This window comes from Hemicordylus capensis, chromosome 2 (genome assembly GCF_027244095.1).
Source record: "Hemicordylus capensis ecotype Gifberg chromosome 2, rHemCap1.1.pri, whole genome shotgun sequence".
NCBI classification, from domain to species: Eukaryota; Metazoa; Chordata; class Lepidosauria; order Squamata; family Cordylidae; genus Hemicordylus; species Hemicordylus capensis.
In genome coordinates, this window is record NC_069658.1 from 172,339,066 (window position 1) to 172,358,924 (window position 19,859).

The window sequence follows — 19,859 nt, forward strand, 5'->3', positions numbered from 1 at the left end:
ATGGCAATGGTAAAGCCCTCCTGTATTCTACCCAAGACAACCACAGGGCTCTGTGGTCGCGAGGAGTCGACACTGACTCAACGGCACACTTTACTTTGTGTCTCTTTGCCCATTGTTCAAAAGTGTATAAGTTGATATACCCCTCAACTTCTTTCATCACTATTAAGAAATCCAGTACATAGAAAAATCAGCAGTGCAATCCTATGCATCTTTACTTAGAAGTAAATCTTATGTCCAATGAGATTTGCATGCAGTAGTATGTATAGCATCAGAACAAACTGCAGCTACCTACTGCAAAAAAGTTTACAGGTTTCACTACAAGACGTACTGATGGCTACTACTTTAGCTGGCTTTTTAAAAGGTTAGGCAAACTTATGGAGGTGAGGTCTATTAATGGCAATTAGCCAGAATAGCTAAAATGAAACCTCCATAGTCTGTGGTAGTTTATCTCCAAGAACCAGCCAATACTACACGGAAGATAGCTACTGTATTTTGTGCTGTGCTTGTAAGCTTTAGAACATATCTAGTCTCACCAACCAAGGAAGTTCTTAAAATAGACATGTCTCCTGTCAATTTATAAATATGCATTAATGCATATTATATATTTATATATACACCAACTCGTTTCTGAAGCACAAACTGCACAGGAGCTTATTTCATTTTTTGCACGAGTGGATAGACAGAAGAAAACAGTGCATGCAGTACAGAAATGCTGCCAGTCCTAAGTCTACCTTCCCACTGTCTGCATTCCAACCACCACCACCCCTAATTTTGTGCAGTGTCTTGTCAGAGGCCAGGATCCAATCTAAAGACAATTCTCCATTACATGGAAGAAAAGCTTGTAGGGCAGCAGCTCCTGATTTTGAAAGCTGTTTGTCAACATGGATAAAGTACATGGGAAGCCTTATAGTTCCAAGTTGCTGTTGCAATTGGGGTGGAAGCACTAACCAAATTTACGACCCATGAGGCTGTGCTATCAGATGGCAGCCATAACATGATTGGGCAAAGACAGCGAATTCTATTTCAAAACAGGAAAAAGAAAATGTGTGTACACACACAAATGTTTGGAAATGTTAAGATAAAGGGTAACGAAAGCCAGATTTGTTCACAGTCATCTCTCCACATTGCACAGGAACTTTACAAACAGGAATTCAAGCATCACAGGAGTTTATACCAGACTCACCTAGATGTTTGTCTCTCCTGGCTCTTTGATCCCAGAAGGGGAAATGTAAATAGACTATATCAAACTGGGAAGTAGTTTGGGAAGAGCCTTGCCTTCCTCATAGCTGGCCTTAGGAACACAGGAAGCTCCCATATACTGAGTCAGACCACTGGTCCATCTAGCTCAGTATTGTCTTCACAGACTGGCAGTGGCTTCTCCAAGATTGCAGGCACAGATCTCTCTCAGCCCTATCTTGGAGATGCCAGGGAGGGAAGTTGGAACTTAGATGCTCTTTCAGTGCTCACACATGTAGTCTCCTATTCATATGTAACCAGGGGTGGACCCTGCTTAGCAAAGGGGACAATTCATGCTTGCTGCTTGTCTTGATTTTTCTACCACAAGACCAGCTCTCCTGCCACAAAGATTTCAGGTGCCATCTTCTGACCTCCAATTCCTATGTCTTATTTAAAGAAAAGCAGGACTAGACACCAGGGAGGGGAAACAGAAGTATCCAAGCGTGCCACATGATCTGAGGTTCTCATTATCCCTTACCAGCAAAAAACAAGAAGCTGCACACCCAGTTCATGTGAAAACAGGAATCACTGCAGAAGCACTTTTAGAGATCACAAACTGCTTTCTAGGGAAAAGTCGTCTTGCAGTGCCTAAGTTGGTGATTGAGCTTGCAGCTAGCAGACCAGAGACTCTGGATACCCTGCTTCCCCATCAGTAAAATGAGGTTAGTGGCCAGTTTAAAAATAATCATGAAACACACAAAATACTTCAGAATTCCTACAACAGCTACAGATTCTGTTCTCAGAGTAAAAATATCTGCAGAGAAATGGCCATAAATATAACAAAGATATATCATTAGAAGGTGCCGCTCTCCTTGTCCTCATGAAGGCTGGTAGCTATCCCCACATTTGGATCTAAGATGAAGGGGAGGCGGGCTGGAAGGACACAAGGGCCATCTTTATGCTACTGAAGACAAGCAAGGTCAGAGTACATGGATCTCTCAGCAAGCTCTGAAAGTTTCCCACTTAGGCCAGAACATAGTCACATCTTGGTGTGAGCACACCATTTAGGAGTATTTATTTGTGTAGCATTTAACATATACTAAACATTTCACAGTAAACACCACAAACAGGAAATATCTAGCTGTTCCATACCAGATCACTGATTTCGACAGCAACAGCAGACCAATTTTCAGCAGACCAATAAGCTCAGCCAAGGCCTGCCCTGCATTGCTCAAATCAAGCTCTTCAGAAGCTTGAGTTTAGCGGCATACTTCAGCCCAATGTAACTTTGACAAAATTTGCATCTCACTGTCTTTAATGGGGAAGAGCTCCAATGTACCTCATACAGTAGGAAGAATGAGGAGGAGGAAATATGACCTAGGCTTGTTTATGTGATTTCAGTGGGGCATTAATATTATTATTTACATTGCTTCTTCATCTTTCTCACACATAGATACAAATTAACAGTTTTATACATTTATACACAATTTTGTACTCAAAGTGCCTTTCGGAGACCAAATGTTGAGTTTTAAAAAAATATTTTTACCTACACAAATACTTGAGTTATTTAGTCTGGATACAATTGCAACACATGATATATCCAAGCCAAACACAGTAGTAGCCATTACTATGGTGGTCACAGTTTTTAAAGAGGCAAGCTTCTCCCTAACACTTGGGAGATTATTTCAGTGCATGAGAGGTCTACTTAATTTCTGGCTGGGACAACCTAAATGCATCCTAATCTGCATTAGACCTGTCTATTGGTGGAACAAGTGAGGTGCACAACCTGTGATATGGATACTCTCCTACATTGTATGTGAGAAGTCTCATCTTTCCCCATAGCAGATCAGAGAAGTGCCACATGGCAGGTAAAAGGAAGAAGTGCAAAGCCTCCCACAGCTTTGACAAGGCATTTAAGGTGCCAAGAGGATCCCCATTTCTAGGAAGGTCTTATAACCAGATGCTGCTGAACAGAGAGCGAGGCACTGGTTCCTGTCCAAGCCACCAACAAGCACATCCACTTCCAAAAAGTTTACAATTATTAGAAGGCAGTGGCTGCAGTGACACACACATGCAAGGGTGAGACTTAAAAGAGTATAATTCATCAAGTGTGGCCTTGCAGCTAGGCCTAGACAGTATCAATATTTGTATGTCTGAGAAAAATCTGCTGTTTGTTGAAACTTCCTTAAACCATTTTCCCCTAAACAATTGTCATTTTTTCTGAAAAATCCTAGTCCTCAGGACAAAGTATATTTTATGACTTGAGAAATACCTGGAAAGATTTGGAATTAAAGGAGAATAATTGTCCCCCAATAGAATAACTGACAGGAAAATCCAATATAATCCTTATTTAAAGTTATGCTTGTCTAAAGTTAACTATTGTTAATGTTTAAAAGATTATTAAATTGCATTATTGGAATCTAGGCACACTCATCCATTAATGTATATTCTGATATAGTATCTTGGAATCATTGAATAAAGATCTAAAATAGCTGAGGGACAAAGGTGAATTTATTGTTAATCCAGTTTCTCTCTCCGCCACCTATACTTAGAGCAGTCGACTAGGGAAATGAGGGCTGAGCCAAAGGGGAGGTCCATTCTCAAAAGTCATCATCAGTATCAGAGAGGATTCTCCCCTGGGCCATTCTTCAGTGGTCACTGTGAAACCATTCAGTTCTTAAGGGTGATCCCAGATGGGCTAGAATCACATATGACCAGTATAGAAAGTACTGCCCTCACTCTGTATGGGTTTCATTTGCCCTTAGTGACCATCAGCACATAGTCAAATCTATTTGGCTACAAAGCATCATGACAGTATCACATCCAGCATATGAGCACTGATTGGCTGAGAGCACTCAAAGGAGGAGGAAACTGGGGGGGAAAGGGCAACTGAATCAGCAGCAGAAAGCAAGGGGAACATATTTAGGTATTCCCTAGCCACCGCCACCACCATCCAGGTAAGAGGTTAACCAGAACTTCCAGCTCAACCATATTGAATAGTCAACTGAAGAAGATTCTTGAAAATATTAAATACTCATGTAAATAAACCTATTTTAACAGCAGTCATTGGACCTTCTTAAACTTGATAAAACCAGCTAAAAACAAAGTTATTACTAAATATTGTATTTATCAAACTTATACATTGCCTTTGCACATAGATGTACTCATTGTAGAACCATCATGGTAGGATCAAGCAAGCATCTATTTTGGAGAGATGCCACTCAGGAGAAACTTAACTGAGCTCTAGTTTATCCTGTACAGCCAATGTATTAGATACCCCACTCCCCAGGATAGACATTTTGAGGACCCAAATAGGGAAGATGACAAAACACACATACACAAGAACCTAACACCACAAGGTGCCGGAGACCTTCCACCAGCAGAATTTCCCTTTATTTTAGTTTATTAATAGGATACAGAATGGAGGCACTTATGTCAAACGGTTGGGAGCTTTTTTTCATCTGAAGACGTGGGAGAAAAGACCCCAAAACTTCTTCACACATGGCAATAGGAAGCAAATCAACATGAATTAAAGAGGAAGTCCATGCTACCAAGCAAATGCAAGTTGTCAGAGAAGCAACCAGTGGGCAGGAAATGGTAGAGAGGTTATGAAATGCGCTACAATAGAGGGTCAAAGCCTTTAATGACGACTCAAGAGGCGGGGCAGAGGGAAATTCAAAGGAAGGCAACACTGGTTTATTAGGCCAGACGGCATTGGATTCAAGCAATAAAGGCACAAGTTAGCACCGTCTGTGGAAAAGTATCTTTCAGAACATGATGTGAGAAACTACTGCTCCAAATCAGGCAGGAAAGGAAGAAGCCACTGGTGGGAAACATTTAAGGCAGGTGGGGTGTGTGTGTGTGTGTGTGTGTGTGCGCGTGTGGCTGTTCATCTCAGGAAGGGCTGAGGTATCCCTGACAGTTATATCCTGGGGTGGGGGCAGGGGCTTAACTGATGATTTCCATTTTTAAAAAATCTAGAATTTATACAAGTATTAATACAGTCTGTCTTTCTGAAGAAATATATACAGCTACAGCCCAGGGAGGGCAGAGTGCTTTTACTAGTCCTATTGAGAAGGTTCCAGTGTTGCTCTCAGGACATCAAAGGCATAGAAATGGAGCAGCCAATTCAAACTCTTCTGAGGGGCCACAGCCTCCTATGGGAGCTTCTGTGGGATAGGGCAACCTTCCAGTATTAGTGCCACACGACCTATATCTGGACACTGTTTGCCTTGAAGAACCTGGTGCAGCTTAGAAGCAGAGGTAGGCTGAAGCACAGCTGATCTCAAAGACAACATGAGTTCCATGCACAGGGTCAATTCACCCTTCTGATTAGGGAGGAAAACACTTTCTCAGAGACTACAATCCTAATAAGCTGTTCAAAGCCCTGATACTTCTTCATGTGGAACAGGGCAGGTTCAACACAGTCACAGTCAGTTAGGGAACAGTCAGCTGCTGTTACAACCTGAAAGGACTAAGATATCCCTGCAACTAGCCATCTGGATGTGTAACATAGGAGTCGCCGCTCGTCATGCTTATCTAACCATAACTGGCATACTGAGATCAACGTTCACTGCTTCTGTTTTAAGTATGAACAGCACTGGTTGTGCAGAGGGTGGCATGACATACAAGTCAGCAATATACCTGAGGCTCAAAAGCAACCCAGTGCCTTCCTCTTTCCAAAAATTCTGCTTGTAATGTCTTGCTACAGTTCAGTGAATTTCACACACTCACAAGCAATCCCATGGCACTCAGCTAGGGTTCCTTTATGTATTTTCAACAAAGTGCAAAACTCCACAAAACAGAATCTTCCATGTTCTCAAGTGGAATGGGTCTGGTGTGGCACCAAGAGGAGGATGAAGAAACCAATCTTTTCTTCCCCCAGAAGAAGTTACCAAATCCCTCCCTAGCCAAGACCCAGAGACAGAGAGGGAAACTACTACAAGGAATGCTTGGCCTCTCAGGGCTATTTACAGGGAACGGACCCATAGCACCCATCACCTGGTTACTGCTGGTGGTTGTGCTATTGGTGGTTATGGTGGGTATGGGGGAAATGGGCCTTGGCTACAGATGGATCACAGTTGCAAAGAGCTCTTTTATACAAGAGATTAGGCATGAATTCTCTTCACAAGGTAGTTAACAAGCAACACCCCCCCACTCCCCCGCCGTAGTGGTGGTGGTTAATCTAATAAGGAGGGCTCAGATGGTCTGATAATGGTGGGCCGGTTCGGTGCTGCCGGGGGTCTTCTGCTGCAGAACAAAAAAGAGAGGAAGAGAGAGAAGTGAACATTGGGAAAGGAAAAGCAGACACAGACATCACCATGTAAGGTGTACGTGTGCAGCCACTAGAAATGTCAACACGCCAGTTTTGCCCACTAAATGCTACAGAACATGACCATGAGCACAGCAGCTGCAGCTCTGTGACCAGATGGGGAAAAGTGATGGGTTGAGTTTTCAGTTGCAGCACCACAGAGGACTCAAGCTGCCACCGCTGATGCTCCAGCTGGCACCACAGGGAGGTGCAGTGGGACTGCACACCACCACTGCAAGACTCATCTCCCCATTCTCGCTGCCTCCTCCACGCAGCAGCAGGACTTACTGCTGTCACTGCAGGGGCGGTGAAACTCACTGCCCACCGCAGGGCACGTCTGGCTGTTATTGCTGCTATGGCTGAAAGCAGCACTCCTGCCCAGGGGGAAGTGCAGAGGCAGCACTGCAGGGGGAGTGGTATGCAGCCTCCACCACTGGCCCAACCACTCTCCAAGCCCAGTATCCAGGAGATGGCAGTAGAAATGTGCACGGTCCGGACCGGCACCGAAGGGGGCCCCTTTCTTTTAGGACGGGAGGGCTTTCTTACCCCTCCCGCCTCTTCACCCCCTCCAGCGCCCGTATTTAACTGAATAACGGGGCGCTGGAAACCAGCCGCCGCCGCTCCCCCCCCCGAACAGATTTACATGCAAAGGTACCCATACCCCTGCCGCCGCCGTCGCCCGCCTGCCAGCCAGCCAGCCCTCCCTCCCTCCCAGCTGCCCGCCCGCCCGCCCGAGTCCTTACCCAATGCTTTAGGAGAAAACGAGAGGAGCTACCGAACAGAGCTCCTCTCGTTAGGAAGGGCTCCAGCAGACTGAAGGCGCTTTGCACGCGCGCACATGCGCGCGCCGCAAAGAACACCGATCACCGGAGGCCCGGTCTACCCGCCGGGAAAAGGCCGGGTAGACCGGGCCTCCGGCGATCGGAGGCCCGGTCTACCCGGCCTTTTCCCGGCAGGTAGACCGGGCCTCCGGCGATCGGCGTCCTTTGTGGCGCGCGCATGTGCACGCGCGCAAAGCGCCTTCAGTCTGCTGGAGCCCTTCCTAACGAGAGGAGCTCTGTTCGATAGCTCCTCTCGTTTTCTCCTAAAGCATTGGGTAAGGACTCGGGCTGGCGGGCGGGCAGCTGGGAGGGAGGGCGGGCTGGTGGGCTGGCTGGCGGGCAGGCGACGGCAGCAGCGGGGGTATGGGTACCTTTGTATGTAAATCTGCTCGGGGGGGGGCGGCGGCGGCTGGTTTCCAGCACCCCGTTATTCAGTTAAATACGGGCGCTGGAGGGGGCAAAGAGGCGGGAGGGGTAAGAAAGCCCTCCCGCCCTTAAAGTTATACCCCCCACCCGGACCCGAACCAGCAAGGGCCGAACTGGTCCGGCAGTTCGGCCATTCCTTAGAATGGCCGCCGGACCGGTTCGGACTCACCCCTAGATGGCAGGGAGGGTGTGAAGTGTGTGTTTGGTATGTTGAGGGGGGGGGGGGCTGCGGGGGGCGCTGTTGAGTGCATGTATTTTTTGCAATGGGGGATGGTGGGGGGCAGATCAATGCCAGTCTAAGATTTGAGGGACAGTTCTAAGCCAATCTAAGATTTGTGGATGCCTGGGCACTATTAAGTTGGGGTGACTCAGGTTGACAGATCCCCTGTCAAAGCAGCCACCAGCTTCCCTGCCTCTGTAAGCCTTCCGGATGAGCATCAGGCAGGCTGTGCAAGAGTTGGCTTGGGCAGCTTCTCCAAATAACCAAGACAGACATTGCGATCATCTCTAAGGGCACACTGACTGGTGCCAAAGCACATTCTTGTGTCTCGTTTTCCCCACAAACAAACAAGTCTGAAATGGTTCTTACCTGGGTACGCCTGGAGGGATGCCGGGTGGAACACGTGCTGGTCGTGAAGGAATCTGAGGAGGAGCTGCGAAAGGGTCATTGTTAGCAACAAATGAACTTTGCGGTCCAGGGCGTAAAGGAATGGGTGGTGCCACAAAAGAGGAAGATCCTGCTGCTGGTACTGGGATCAAGGGAGGGCCTGGCATTGGGCCCCTCACAGCAGGGGGTCTCCCTGGTGGCAACACGTTAGAAGGAGGCCTGCGTTGTGGTGTTGGGCTGCAAGAGAGAGAAAAAGGAACAAAAAAGTTAAAACTGAACCAGATAAGGCCTACTAAACCAAACCAACTAAAATAGTAGAAGCTTCAAATGAAACCAAGTAAATAGTTTCAACTAAAGAATCCAAAATGACAAGATGCAAACTGTATACCTGACTTTACAATCGTACAGGAGAGTCAGTTTGGAAATCAGTCCCAGAACCACAGATCATTAGTAGCAGTATTCAAACATTATTTGAAAACTCTGTTAAAAATGACACTAAGAACAAAATGATGGAAAGAAAGCCACGTTCAGATTATGTATCTAGAGAACACTGAAGTCATATGGACGAAAGCCAAGCCAAATGCAGATCTCCAAGCTTTTCCAAGAATTCTGGAAAGGACAATAGTCTGGACTTATCAAATTCTCCCTTGATCTGTCATTTACAACTCCTGGCCTCTCTGGTTTCCATACCCCAATTCCACATAGCTTCAGAAAAAGTACATCAAGACCACATGCCTGCCTCTGCTCTAACTCACCTATGCCCACTGCTCCCTGGCTGCAGCCATGTGTCATCAACAGGTGGAGGAACAGGTGTAGAAACAGTGCTGGTACTGATGTCTCCAATTATGTGCAATGCCTCCTTCAGAGCATGGTACATTCTCAGCATGTCATCCCTGCGCTGTGCCTGGTCTGCTGACTCCTCCATCAAACTGTTTTGGTCTGCAGAGGAGTATAGGTAGGCCAGCAACTCCGAGTGGATGAAATCCTTGGTCTGTATGGATGACAGAAGTTGGACACAAGAGGTAGGATTTTCAAATCTGATGAGCTAAACTTGATATACAGGGGCCGGGGTCCAATTTAGATTCTTAACCCAATGTAAGGACACACTGACCTCTGCGACCAGCCCAAGGATCAACAGTCAATGGGAGGCTTCAGTCCTACCTCCCAAGAAAACCTTCAAAGCAACAGAAAACCAGCATAGCTCCAGCTATCAGCCAAGAATGAGCACCTGTGCCTTATAATTATGGACAGGGTCCACCAGCAGCACTGTGTATTGAATGGCTTTCAGGCACTTTGGAAGACAATTTCTTTTCATACAAGTGGGATTAATAACCAAAATTTACAAAGTTCATGCTGATCGAAGCCCTAAAGCCCTTTTTATTGTTTTAGTGGCTTGTTTTAATTGTAAACCGCCCTGAGCCATTTTGGAAGCTATTTTGCAAATAGAATAAATAAATAAAATAAATAATAAATAAAGCACTGATAAATGTAAAGAATGGGGCAATTTATTTTTAATCATGCTCTAGCAACTTCTTCATGAATACCATTATCAATATTCAACAGAGATTTATAATTCAGATGAGGAGAAATATTGGAACTTTATTAGGACAGATTTCCATTGTATTTGGTGATAATTACAAATATTTTAATCACGAAAGTCATATATTATACAAGAACTGTACATCTGGATATAATATTTAGAGAGCCTGGCAAATGTTTCCAAGCAGAACTTTGGGGACTCATAAAAGCCCACCTGAAAGGAGAAACGAATTTTTCAAATTTGTGAATTCTTCGGCTCAGATTAAATTGAGATGGAATTGCTGGCTCCACTCCCCACCAACTCAACTGGTAAGTACAGACAGGTGGGTGGAGTGGGGGGGGGCGCGGGAGGAGAGAAGAAAGGGTTGAAAAGCTGGCTGGTGGAGAGTGTAGTCATTTTCCAACCCTCAGACAGACATGGGAAATTATTTTATTTCTTTACCATGGGGTGGGGGGGGGGAGAAGAGCTCAGGTCATTTTTTAGTTAATTCCAGGGAACTATGTAAGATCTTGATCATCTCTAATAATATTCTTAATATCACTTTGGTTTTACATAGTTAGGTCTAGAAGTTTGCCAAGAAAAAGCATTAGAAATTGAGAAAGAGAAATAGAAAGATCTCTGCCATCTTAAAAAATCAGTATGAAAAATAAGATAAGGGAGAACAGGATGCACAATGAACTGGTCCTTCCTAGTCCTCAGGCATCACCATCTCATCAGAAATCAAACTTGTGTGAACACTGTTGGAGGAGATCCAGAAGACTGTTTTCAGATGAGAAGGAGCAACACAGGAAACATGATCAGCAGCAAATAGATAGGAGCGTTGGTTTTCACTTACCGTGAAGGCTTCTTCTGGTTCTTGGTGCCAGGGACATCTCATGGGTTATCTTTCCCCACCAGCTCCGAACAGGACAGATACTCTGTATTATAAAAAACAGATAACGGACCGCCCACTCGGGGCTGCTGAGGATAACCCCGCCCCAGTTCTCTGTCCAAAACTGAGCCATTAACGAGTGGTAGAAACGTACATAGATACAAGAAACACAACATTAACCGAAAAAAACACCAGTAACAGATGTTACGTAATGCAAGGAAAAAGATGCACACATCAGAGGGACAACATCCCCCCCCGGCATCCGACAGGAACAGGCAGGACGCATCCACTGGGTGGGTCGAAATGTCCCTGGCACCAAGAACCAGAAGAAGCCTTCACGGTAAGTGAAAACCAACGCTCCTTTCTCGGTTCTTGCTGCCAGGGACATCTCATGGGACATACCACAGCTTTGGCCTTTCTGGGCGGGTGCGTATCTGCCTATGCCTGTGGGAGAACCCTTTGCAGGACCCTCCTGCCAAAAGCCGCCTGAAGTGTGGCGTGCGTCTCCATCTTATAGTGTCTGGTAAATGTAGATGGGGTCGACCATGTAGCTGCCCTGCAAATGTCCTGAACCGGTGCGTGCGAAGAGAATGCTGTTGAGGTCGCGGTTGCTCTGGTGGAGTGTGCTGTGATACCAGCAGGAGGGATCTTGTGTTGGGAGATGTACGCTAGCACAATAGTCTTTTATCCAGCGAGCAATCGAGACCGACGAGGCGGCCGCCCCCTTCGAGCGCGCACTGTAAGATATGAACATGGTGTTGGTTGTGCATATAGATTCTGTTCGTTTGATGTACACCTTCAAACATCTACGGACGTCCAGCTTATGCCAGAGCTTTTCCCTTTCATGGACAGGATGAGGGCAGAACGAAGGGAGATATACGTCCTGAGACAGGTGGAAAATCGATGAGACCTTAGGACGGACAAATGGATCCGGAATAAGTCGCACTGCCTCTCTTTGAAAGACACAAAAAGATTTTTCTATGGACAAGGCTCTCAGTTACGAGACCCTCCGGGCCGAAGTAATTGCCAACAGGAAGGCCATCTTCTGGGACAGCGTCTTCAGCGGGATGGAAGATAGCGGCTCAAAAGGTGGGTGTTGGAGGGCCGAGAGGACAACGTGGAGATCCCAGGAAGGACATCTGTGTATCACTGGGGGAGATAACAAGGTGGCCCCTCTAAGAAACCGCCTCAGGTGATTGTGCGTTGTAGGCGAGGATTGGGGCCGGCCGGATATGAGGCCTAGGAGAGACGATGCTTGGCGCCTCAGTGTGCTTGAGCCCTTTCTGCAAGCCGTCCTGAAGAAACTGCAGGAGATGTTTCGTGGTGGCAGTTCCGCGTGGAACGGAGTGATGTGAGCACCAGCGCAGGAAGGCCCGCCAGGTTGTCTGGTAGATGCAGTTAGTGGACGGCTTACGTGAGGCCTGGATGGTTCTTAACACCTCGGGTGAGTAGCCAAATTCACTTAACAGTCCCCGTTCAGTCTCCAGGCGGTCAGCCTTAACCAGCCTGGGTCTGGGTGGTGGACTGGACCTTGTGAGAGGAGGTCACCCCGTACGGGCAGTTCCTAGGGGGGTTCTATTGCTAGGTGCATCAATTCTGGAAACCAGGGCCTCCTGGGCTAAAACGGTGTGATGAGAATGACTTGGGCCCTCAAGAGGCGAATCCTCCTGATCACCCTGGCCAGTAGGGGTGTAGGAGGGTATGCAAACAGGAGACCTCTGGGCCACTTGCTCGACAGGGTGTCCACTGCCATTGCCCCTTTGGATGGAAACCTGGAGATAAAAAGTCTTACTTGGGCGTTTCTCGGTGTTGCAAATAGGTCCATGCTTGGAGTGCCCATGCGCTCCGTAATCATTTGGAACACTTCCGGGTTGAGACTCCATTCCCCGGGGTCGAGGTCCTCTCTGCTTAGCCAGTCCGCTATCAGGTTCAGTTCGCCCTTGAGGTGGTGAGCGAAGAGAGATTGGATGTTTGCCTCCGCCCATGAAAGTAGTTGCATCGCTTCCTGTTGTAGGGACCGGGAACGTGTGCCCCCTTGCCGGTTCATGTGGGCCTTTGCTGTGGTGTTGTCTGTCCTTATTAGGACATGTTGCCCCTGAATAACAGGCAGGAAGGCGGACAGAGCCAGACGAATGGCCCTCAGCTCCCTCCAGTTTATGCTGTGACGCTTTTCAGTTGCATCCCAGCGACCCTGGGCCGAAAGCTGTTGACAATGGTTTCCCTAGCCCCTGTCGCTGGCATCTGTCGTAACCAATACCCTTGGTGGGTCTAGGAACTCCTTTCCTTTGAATAAATTTGTTGGGCTCAACCACCATTGTAGCGACTTCCGGAGCTGATCTGGAACATGTAGCCATAGCTTCCTCTTCCTTGCGATGGAGTATTGATGAGGAAGCAGGAACCACTGTAAGGGACGCAGGTGGAACCTCGCCCATGGTACCACTTCTATGGTTGCCACCAACAGACCCAGGAGTCTGGACAGGGACATCAGGAGAGACCTGGGAGACTAAAGAACTGACCTTACTTCGTTGGTGATGGTATTGAATCTGTACCGGGGAGGAAGAGACGATCCTCTACTGTGTTTATTACCATCCCTAAGTGGCGTAGATGGTGACTTGGATGCAGTTGGCTCTTGCGATGATTTATGAGGAAGCCGTGTTTTTCCAATTCTGCCATGGTGAGAGCCAAATCCCAATGAGCCTCCTGCAGGCTGGTAGATTTCAGAAGCAAATCGTCCAAGTACGTGTAAATCTGAACCCCCCTGAGGCGGAGGAGGGCCACCAGGGGGGCTAGGACTTTGGTAAACACCCTGGGGGTGGCCGACAGCCCGAAGGGCAGGGCTGTGTATTGATAGTGGTGTCCCGCGTACATGAATCTTAACAGGTGCCTGCTTTCGGGATGAATCGGAATATGGAGGTAGGCCTCCTTCAGATCAATGGAGGAGAGGAGGTCCAGGTGAAGAAGAGCCTCCGAAATAGACCGCAAGGTTTCCATGCGGAAGCGCTGTCTTTTTACGAACCTGTTCAGAAATTTGAGGTCCAACACCGCCCTTTTTGTGCCGTCTTTTTGGGGGACGGTGAATAGAATAGAATAGATGCCCCCCCCTCCTGTGTGTTCCACCAGGTGCCCGATGGCCTGGGCCATCTCTGCATGCTTTAAGGCAGACCGCGACCGTGGAGTGGGAATGAACCTGGGGGTGGGGGAGGGCATCCAACTCTATTCTGTAGCCCCTCTGTATTACTGACAAAACCCAGGAGTCTACTACTGAAGACTCCCAGGCGGGGAGGAACTCTGCGAGGCGCCCCCCTAACTGGACCGCTTTGGAGTCATTGTTGGGGTTTTTGCTTTGACTGAATGGGCTGCTGTCTAAAACCGCCAGCCCCCCTGAAGGGGAAGCGCTGACGACCCCAGGAGCCCCTCTGTTGTCTCGCGTCCCTGTACCGGCCTCTGAAAGGCCGGAACCCACGAAAGGGCTGGAATTGTTGAAAAGCCCTTCTAAATGGCTGCTTCTCTGTCTTGCGTGAAGCCGTGGGCATAGTCTTGCGTTTATCGCTCGACTCGACTAAGACATCCTTAAGGGCCTCCTCCCCCAAAAGCTTGGTGGCATCGTAGGGGACAGCCGTGAGATTGCTCCTTGATGTGTTGTCTATTACACAATTTTTTAACCAGAGGTGTCGCCTGCCCAGAACCGCCGCTGCTGCTACTCGGGAGGAGTACCTAATGGCATCGAGGGTGGCATCGGCTATAAAGGCCTGTGCCTTTTGGATCTTGACTAACTGTCGTCTAAACCTGATGCTGTCAGCTAGTGGTTCGTTTAACAAGGCATCGAGCCAGAGCAGGGAGGCTCGCGCTGCCATGGAGGCTGCTGCCGCTGCCCTGGCTGCATGTGTGGAATTGTCATGCGTGCGTTTAAATACGGACTCTGCCTTTTTATCCGCCGGGTCCTTGAGAGTTACTTCACCATCTCTTGGGACCAAGGAGTTCGAGACCAGCTGCACGATCGGGGCATCGGTGCTGGGTGTTTTTAGAAACTCAACGACCTCCTTCTTAAATGAATAAAACCGGTTAGAGATGGCCAGAGGTTTTCTATTAGCTGCAGGAAGTTTCCACTCCTGCTTCACCACATCAGTAAAAGGATCAGGAAAGGGCAGGAGTATGTCCTTAGGCGTAGCCCTGGGAAAAACCCAATCCCCTTTCTCATTAGTAGCCTCAGGGGCTGTATTTTGCTGAAGCCCAATTGTTTTTAAAATCCTAGACATGAGAGGAGCGAAGTCCTCTGCCATGAAAAGCCTTTGGGATACTGAAGAAGCATCATTGTCCTCTCCCCCCGACCAGTCACCATCCTCTTTATCAGGATCCCCGGGGTCCTGAGGGGTAGGATCCGTGGGCCCATCATCTCCCCCCCCCCCGATACTGGGGTATGGGGTACATTCCTAATTGGCTTTGTTAAAGGCCTGGGATTGAGGGGCTTAGGATCACCAGATTCCTGATCACTTAAATCAGATGAGTGAGGCTCTTTTCCCCTAATGTGGGCCTTTTTAGGTTTGATATGCTTGGTCTCCGCCTTGGCCTTCTTGGGGAGGGGCGGGGAGAGGAATCACTGGAGGACTCCGAAACAGAGGGAGACAGTTCCTGCTTTTTTCTCTTACGGGTCTTTCTATCTTTTCTGACTGGTCTGACCTGATATATGGTGTCTATAATGGCATTCTTGAACCACGCCTGCCAGTCTGGGGGAACAGTCTTGGGCATAGACAAAGAACCCACTGAGGCAGATGGACCTAGGGCTCCCCCTCCATCCAAGCCTTCCCCCGTTACCTCCTTTGAGGACGCTTAATCAATTGCAGGCCCAATCGGGAGTTGGTCGGCATCTGTTAAAATGGCCGCCGCAGTCTCCCTTCGCGCCCTTTTTTCAGTCTCCATCTTGTCTCTCCCCCATCTCCTGTCGTGTGCTTTGGCAATGGCCCTGATTTCGGCTTCGCAGGGGGGCGGATTAGCCAAGGGTCGCCTCGAGAGGGTTATGGCTTGCAGAGGGCCGCTTAATCCTCCCTCTGCTGCATGCTGGGCCGCTGAGGCACGAGTCTCGCTGAGGCCGTCGCCGTCGCTGCAGCTACCACCTCCTTTTCACTTTCTGGGGCCCACATGGGGTGACTCACCGCCGTAACTGCCCGGGAGACTGAGGAACGAGCTTGTCCACTGCCCGCTAGTGGGATGGTTTGCTGGGCTTTTGGCTGATGCGGCTGGGGCCACGATAGAACTTGAGAAGAAATCTCGCCGGGGGGAGGGGTTAACTGCCGAGGAGCCGCGGCTCCGAACGGCTTGGAGAGCGCTGGCCCGAAGTGGCTTTGCCTGGTTCCCCTGGGGACTAGAATTATTCTGCCCCTGAGGGGAAGCTCCATACAAGTGCCCCCAGAAGTATAGACAAAGATGGGATAGAATACTGAGGAAAATAGTTATATATATATATATATATATATATATATATATATATATATAGGAAATAGCACACTGAAGAGAAGGCTGACAGACAACGAAGGAATGGACAAACAGTGATAAAATACGAGAAGATAGATAATGAAGAGAGAGAAAATTTACGGAGAAAGAGAAATCTGCTGCAGGAGCTAAGGTGAGGACAGAAAGAACTGGGGCGGGGTTATCCTCAGCAGCCCCGAGTGGGCGGTCCGTTATCTGTTTTTTATAATACAGAGTATCTGTCCTGTTCAGAGCTGGTGGGGAAGGATAACCCATGAGATGTCCCTGGCAGCAAGAACCGAGAATGAACTACAGAGCCACCTCACACACCCCCAAGCACAATCCATACTCACATTGTTTATCATTAGGTGCATTATTGTCTTTGGCATGAGGTCCCGGATGGACTTGTTGATGATCCCAACATACGAGTCAACAAGATTGCGAATGGTTTCCACTTGACGCTCTAGCTGAGGATCCATGGAAAAGGTGTTCTCCTGGGCCCCTTCCTCATTCTCCACCTGTGCAGAAGAAAATGGGACACTAGTAGGTGGCTTACAGAAGAAGCCACTCTCCATGCCTGCATAGCAGACAGCATAGAAGAGCACAGCTCTTTAGGTCATCATTTGATTCTGCATTTCTCCAGCAACCACAGCTAGGGTTAAGATTGGAATGCTCTCAACAAACTAACTTGGATCAGCAATGTTGCTTTCTGAGAGGATGCCTAATTTGATAAGGCCCTAAGATTCAGGAGGTTAGACAACTCCCATCCACCCCTTCATAATGACAAATTATATCCTTATTCTTGGCTTCTTTTTGTACTGTGTTAATTTTTTGCCTTGCTTTTGCTAGTATGGGTAATTAAAGTAAGCCAACATGAATACAAAATAAATGATTGTAGGAAGTACATCAGGGTGGAACTCAGAGACCATACAGGTTGATGGTATGCAACATAAATAATTCCAAGCAGCTGTTAATTGGCAATATTGCCAGGCTACCAAAAGTTGCTCTTGTATTGTGGTTTTGACAAAAAGGCAATTCTGTGTTTTGGAAAACTAATCCTACTGGTAGCAGATATGAGGCATCTTTGAGCGATATTCATTCTCTTTGTTGCACCAGCAAAACTGAAGATAGTTGGTTATCTATCTTGGCTAGAAAACCCCATCTTCTATCTGCATTAGCCGTATTGTAAAAATTCCCTTTTTATTCATTAAATGAGTACCCAGAATACCCAGAATGTTGGCGGCAATATGCTAAATCATTGTAAACCGCTTAGAGAGCTCCGGCTATAAAGCGGTATATAAATGTAAGTGCTATTGCTATAGCTAAATACAATACATACCTCTATTTCTATGCTATCTATTAACATCTGTATTATATTTAGAGAATCTGTAATTGTAGACTTGGATTTTTTTATTTTAAAATTTCTTCCTCACCAAAGTATACCAAAATCCTAGTAACGATTACCCAGACATACCAACTTCTGTCAAAAGGTGACAGAAGCAGGGGAATAGGGACGTGTCTGAACCGCAGTTTGAGCACTTGGAGGGAAATTAGAAAGGGAACTTTAAGTCCCCTTTCTAATTTCCCTCCAAGTGCTTGAACCACACTTTGAACTTTGATTCAGGCACATCCCTACAGGGGAAGAAGAGAGCAAAAGGCCTCCATTCCAAGTTTGATATTCTATTTAGCTACAACTCTACTTGGGCAAATTCAAGGGCTCTGTTTATTCTGTAAACTCCAATACTAGTAGTTGGATTTCTGATCATAGGGTCAGGATCAGGAAATAGAATGCTGAATTGCGGATCTGAAGATTGACCTCTGATTTATTGTGTGACCTTGGACAAATCACTTAATGCATCTACCATCTCAAATTCTGTTATTAGGAGGTCATCCAGACCACCCTATGCCCTGAAGCAGAAGTATTCACATACAAACAGAGCACCAAATACTTAGTGCTTCCACTCGGCAACATCTATTTATTGCCAGTCTGGCTCAACGCATAGAAGAGTTCTTTCCAACGGATACTTCATTGCCTCCTCAATCCCTGGACACGCCCATCTATTCTCTCAACCTACACTACCACCCCCTCCCCTTCTGCTCTCCTATCTACCCCAACTGGTCCCCAGATTTCCTCTTTACCATCCTATAAACATTTCTCTCTACTGCTTAAAACCTATCCTGTTATTGACTTTCCTGAACCACTCACTTGTCTACCAAATAACCATTTACCCAGTCCATTATCTAGCAAACCAGAGCACAATGCATTTGATTTTTATTCCACCCTTCAATCATATTTTCAGGATGGTATGCAAAAGAACAAATACAATAATAATTCTGAAGAAGATATAGAACAAAACAGCAAAGAATAAGTCAGAACAGTTAGAATAACTTCAGTAGTTGGGGGTGAAAGTTGCCCTCAACTTGTTCTTCCCCTTTCTAAGAAATTGCTACAAAAACTCTAGAATGCAAACTGCCACATCTGAGAGCATGGGTCCAGCATGACAGAGCTCTTCACTGGTGCCTTGAGCATTCATCATAAATCAGCCTGGATTAGTCACTTGCCTGGGCTTCCAGCCAGAGGCAACAGCAGCTGCTAGGAGATCTCTGGCACGCCACTGGGCCCTCAACAAACTCATCCCATCCTCCTAATGGACAGGACTGAGCAAAAAGGAATATTTACTTGATCTTTCTCAGGATAAACACCAGCACGAAGGAAGGAGGCCTTCCAGCTGTCCACGTCTTCCTGGGAATCACAGGCGAGCTCAATCTGACGCAGGTCTTTGTATACATTCCTTTATGGGGGAGTGGAAGAAGAGAAGAAAAAAGGATGAGTGGAAGAAAGATACAAATCTCATTGAACCAGTGGGTGGGGTGAGAACAGAAAATGATGCCATTTTATCTTTATTGCTAAATGCTTTTGAATTGCATTTACTACTACTACTACTCATCATCCGTAATTTGAATTCTTTATTGGGATTTAGGAGAGCCCTAAAGACCTACCTGTTCGGCCTGGCCTTCCAGTGCTCTTAAATTGTTTTAAAGGGTCTTTGATGTTTGTGAACCGCCCTGAGCTATTTTGTAAGGGCGGTCTAAAAATCAATCAAACAAACAAACATAAATAAATAAATACTACGATGACGACTACTACAGAGTTTGAGGCTGCAGGAAAGCTCTGCTGATCAAACATTAGTCAGCCTCCACAAGGGTGGCCAATCCTAGCCCAGAATAGTTGTTTACAGAAAGGATTAGAGCACTCGATGAGATGACTGTCACCATTTATCGACCCTCACCACTTTGCTGCCACCTCCTTCCTTGCCCTAGTAAGGGAGAGTGCTCTCTGTTATGTATCTCATAACATATATCTTTGATGTAGGCAGAATTCAATTTGGGAATGAACCATACTTAGCCAAGAGAAGATGCACAGTTTGTTACGTGGTCTTTGTCCAGGTCCTTGGCTCTGAGGCCCCAGAGGTGGCTTCAACTCTCACATGTTCACATCATATGAACAGAAAGAGTCAAACTCTTTAGTTTGAATACCCACAATATTGTCATTTGAGCATGCCCCCTTTTATTCCAGATTATTCAGCCTGGAATAATTTACAAATCCCAGGCCCATCTTCCTAGTTAATTCTATTGTTTAG

At 47.0% G+C, this 19,859-nt stretch overlaps 1 protein-coding gene across 7 annotated transcripts in view; it reads right to left on the reverse strand.

The window, feature by feature from the left end:
* Positions 1–4,543: 4,543 nt before the first annotated feature.
* Positions 4,544–19,859, reverse strand: part of DNM2 (dynamin 2) — a 108,882-nt gene continuing 93,566 nt past the window's right edge. For all 7 annotated transcript variants that reach the window (XM_053291796.1, XM_053291797.1, XM_053291795.1 and 4 more), the window contains 5 exons: positions 18,899–19,010; positions 16,572–16,736; positions 9,097–9,332; positions 8,324–8,578; positions 4,544–6,426 (listed from right to left, as the gene is read on the reverse strand). In XM_053291796.1, coding sequence (XP_053147771.1) covers positions 6,357–6,426; positions 8,324–8,578; positions 9,097–9,332; positions 16,572–16,736; positions 18,899–19,010 — 838 coding nt within the window. In that variant the 3' untranslated portion in view covers positions 4,544–6,356. The remainder of the gene's footprint in view (positions 6,427–8,323; positions 8,579–9,096; positions 9,333–16,571; positions 16,737–18,898; positions 19,011–19,859) is intronic.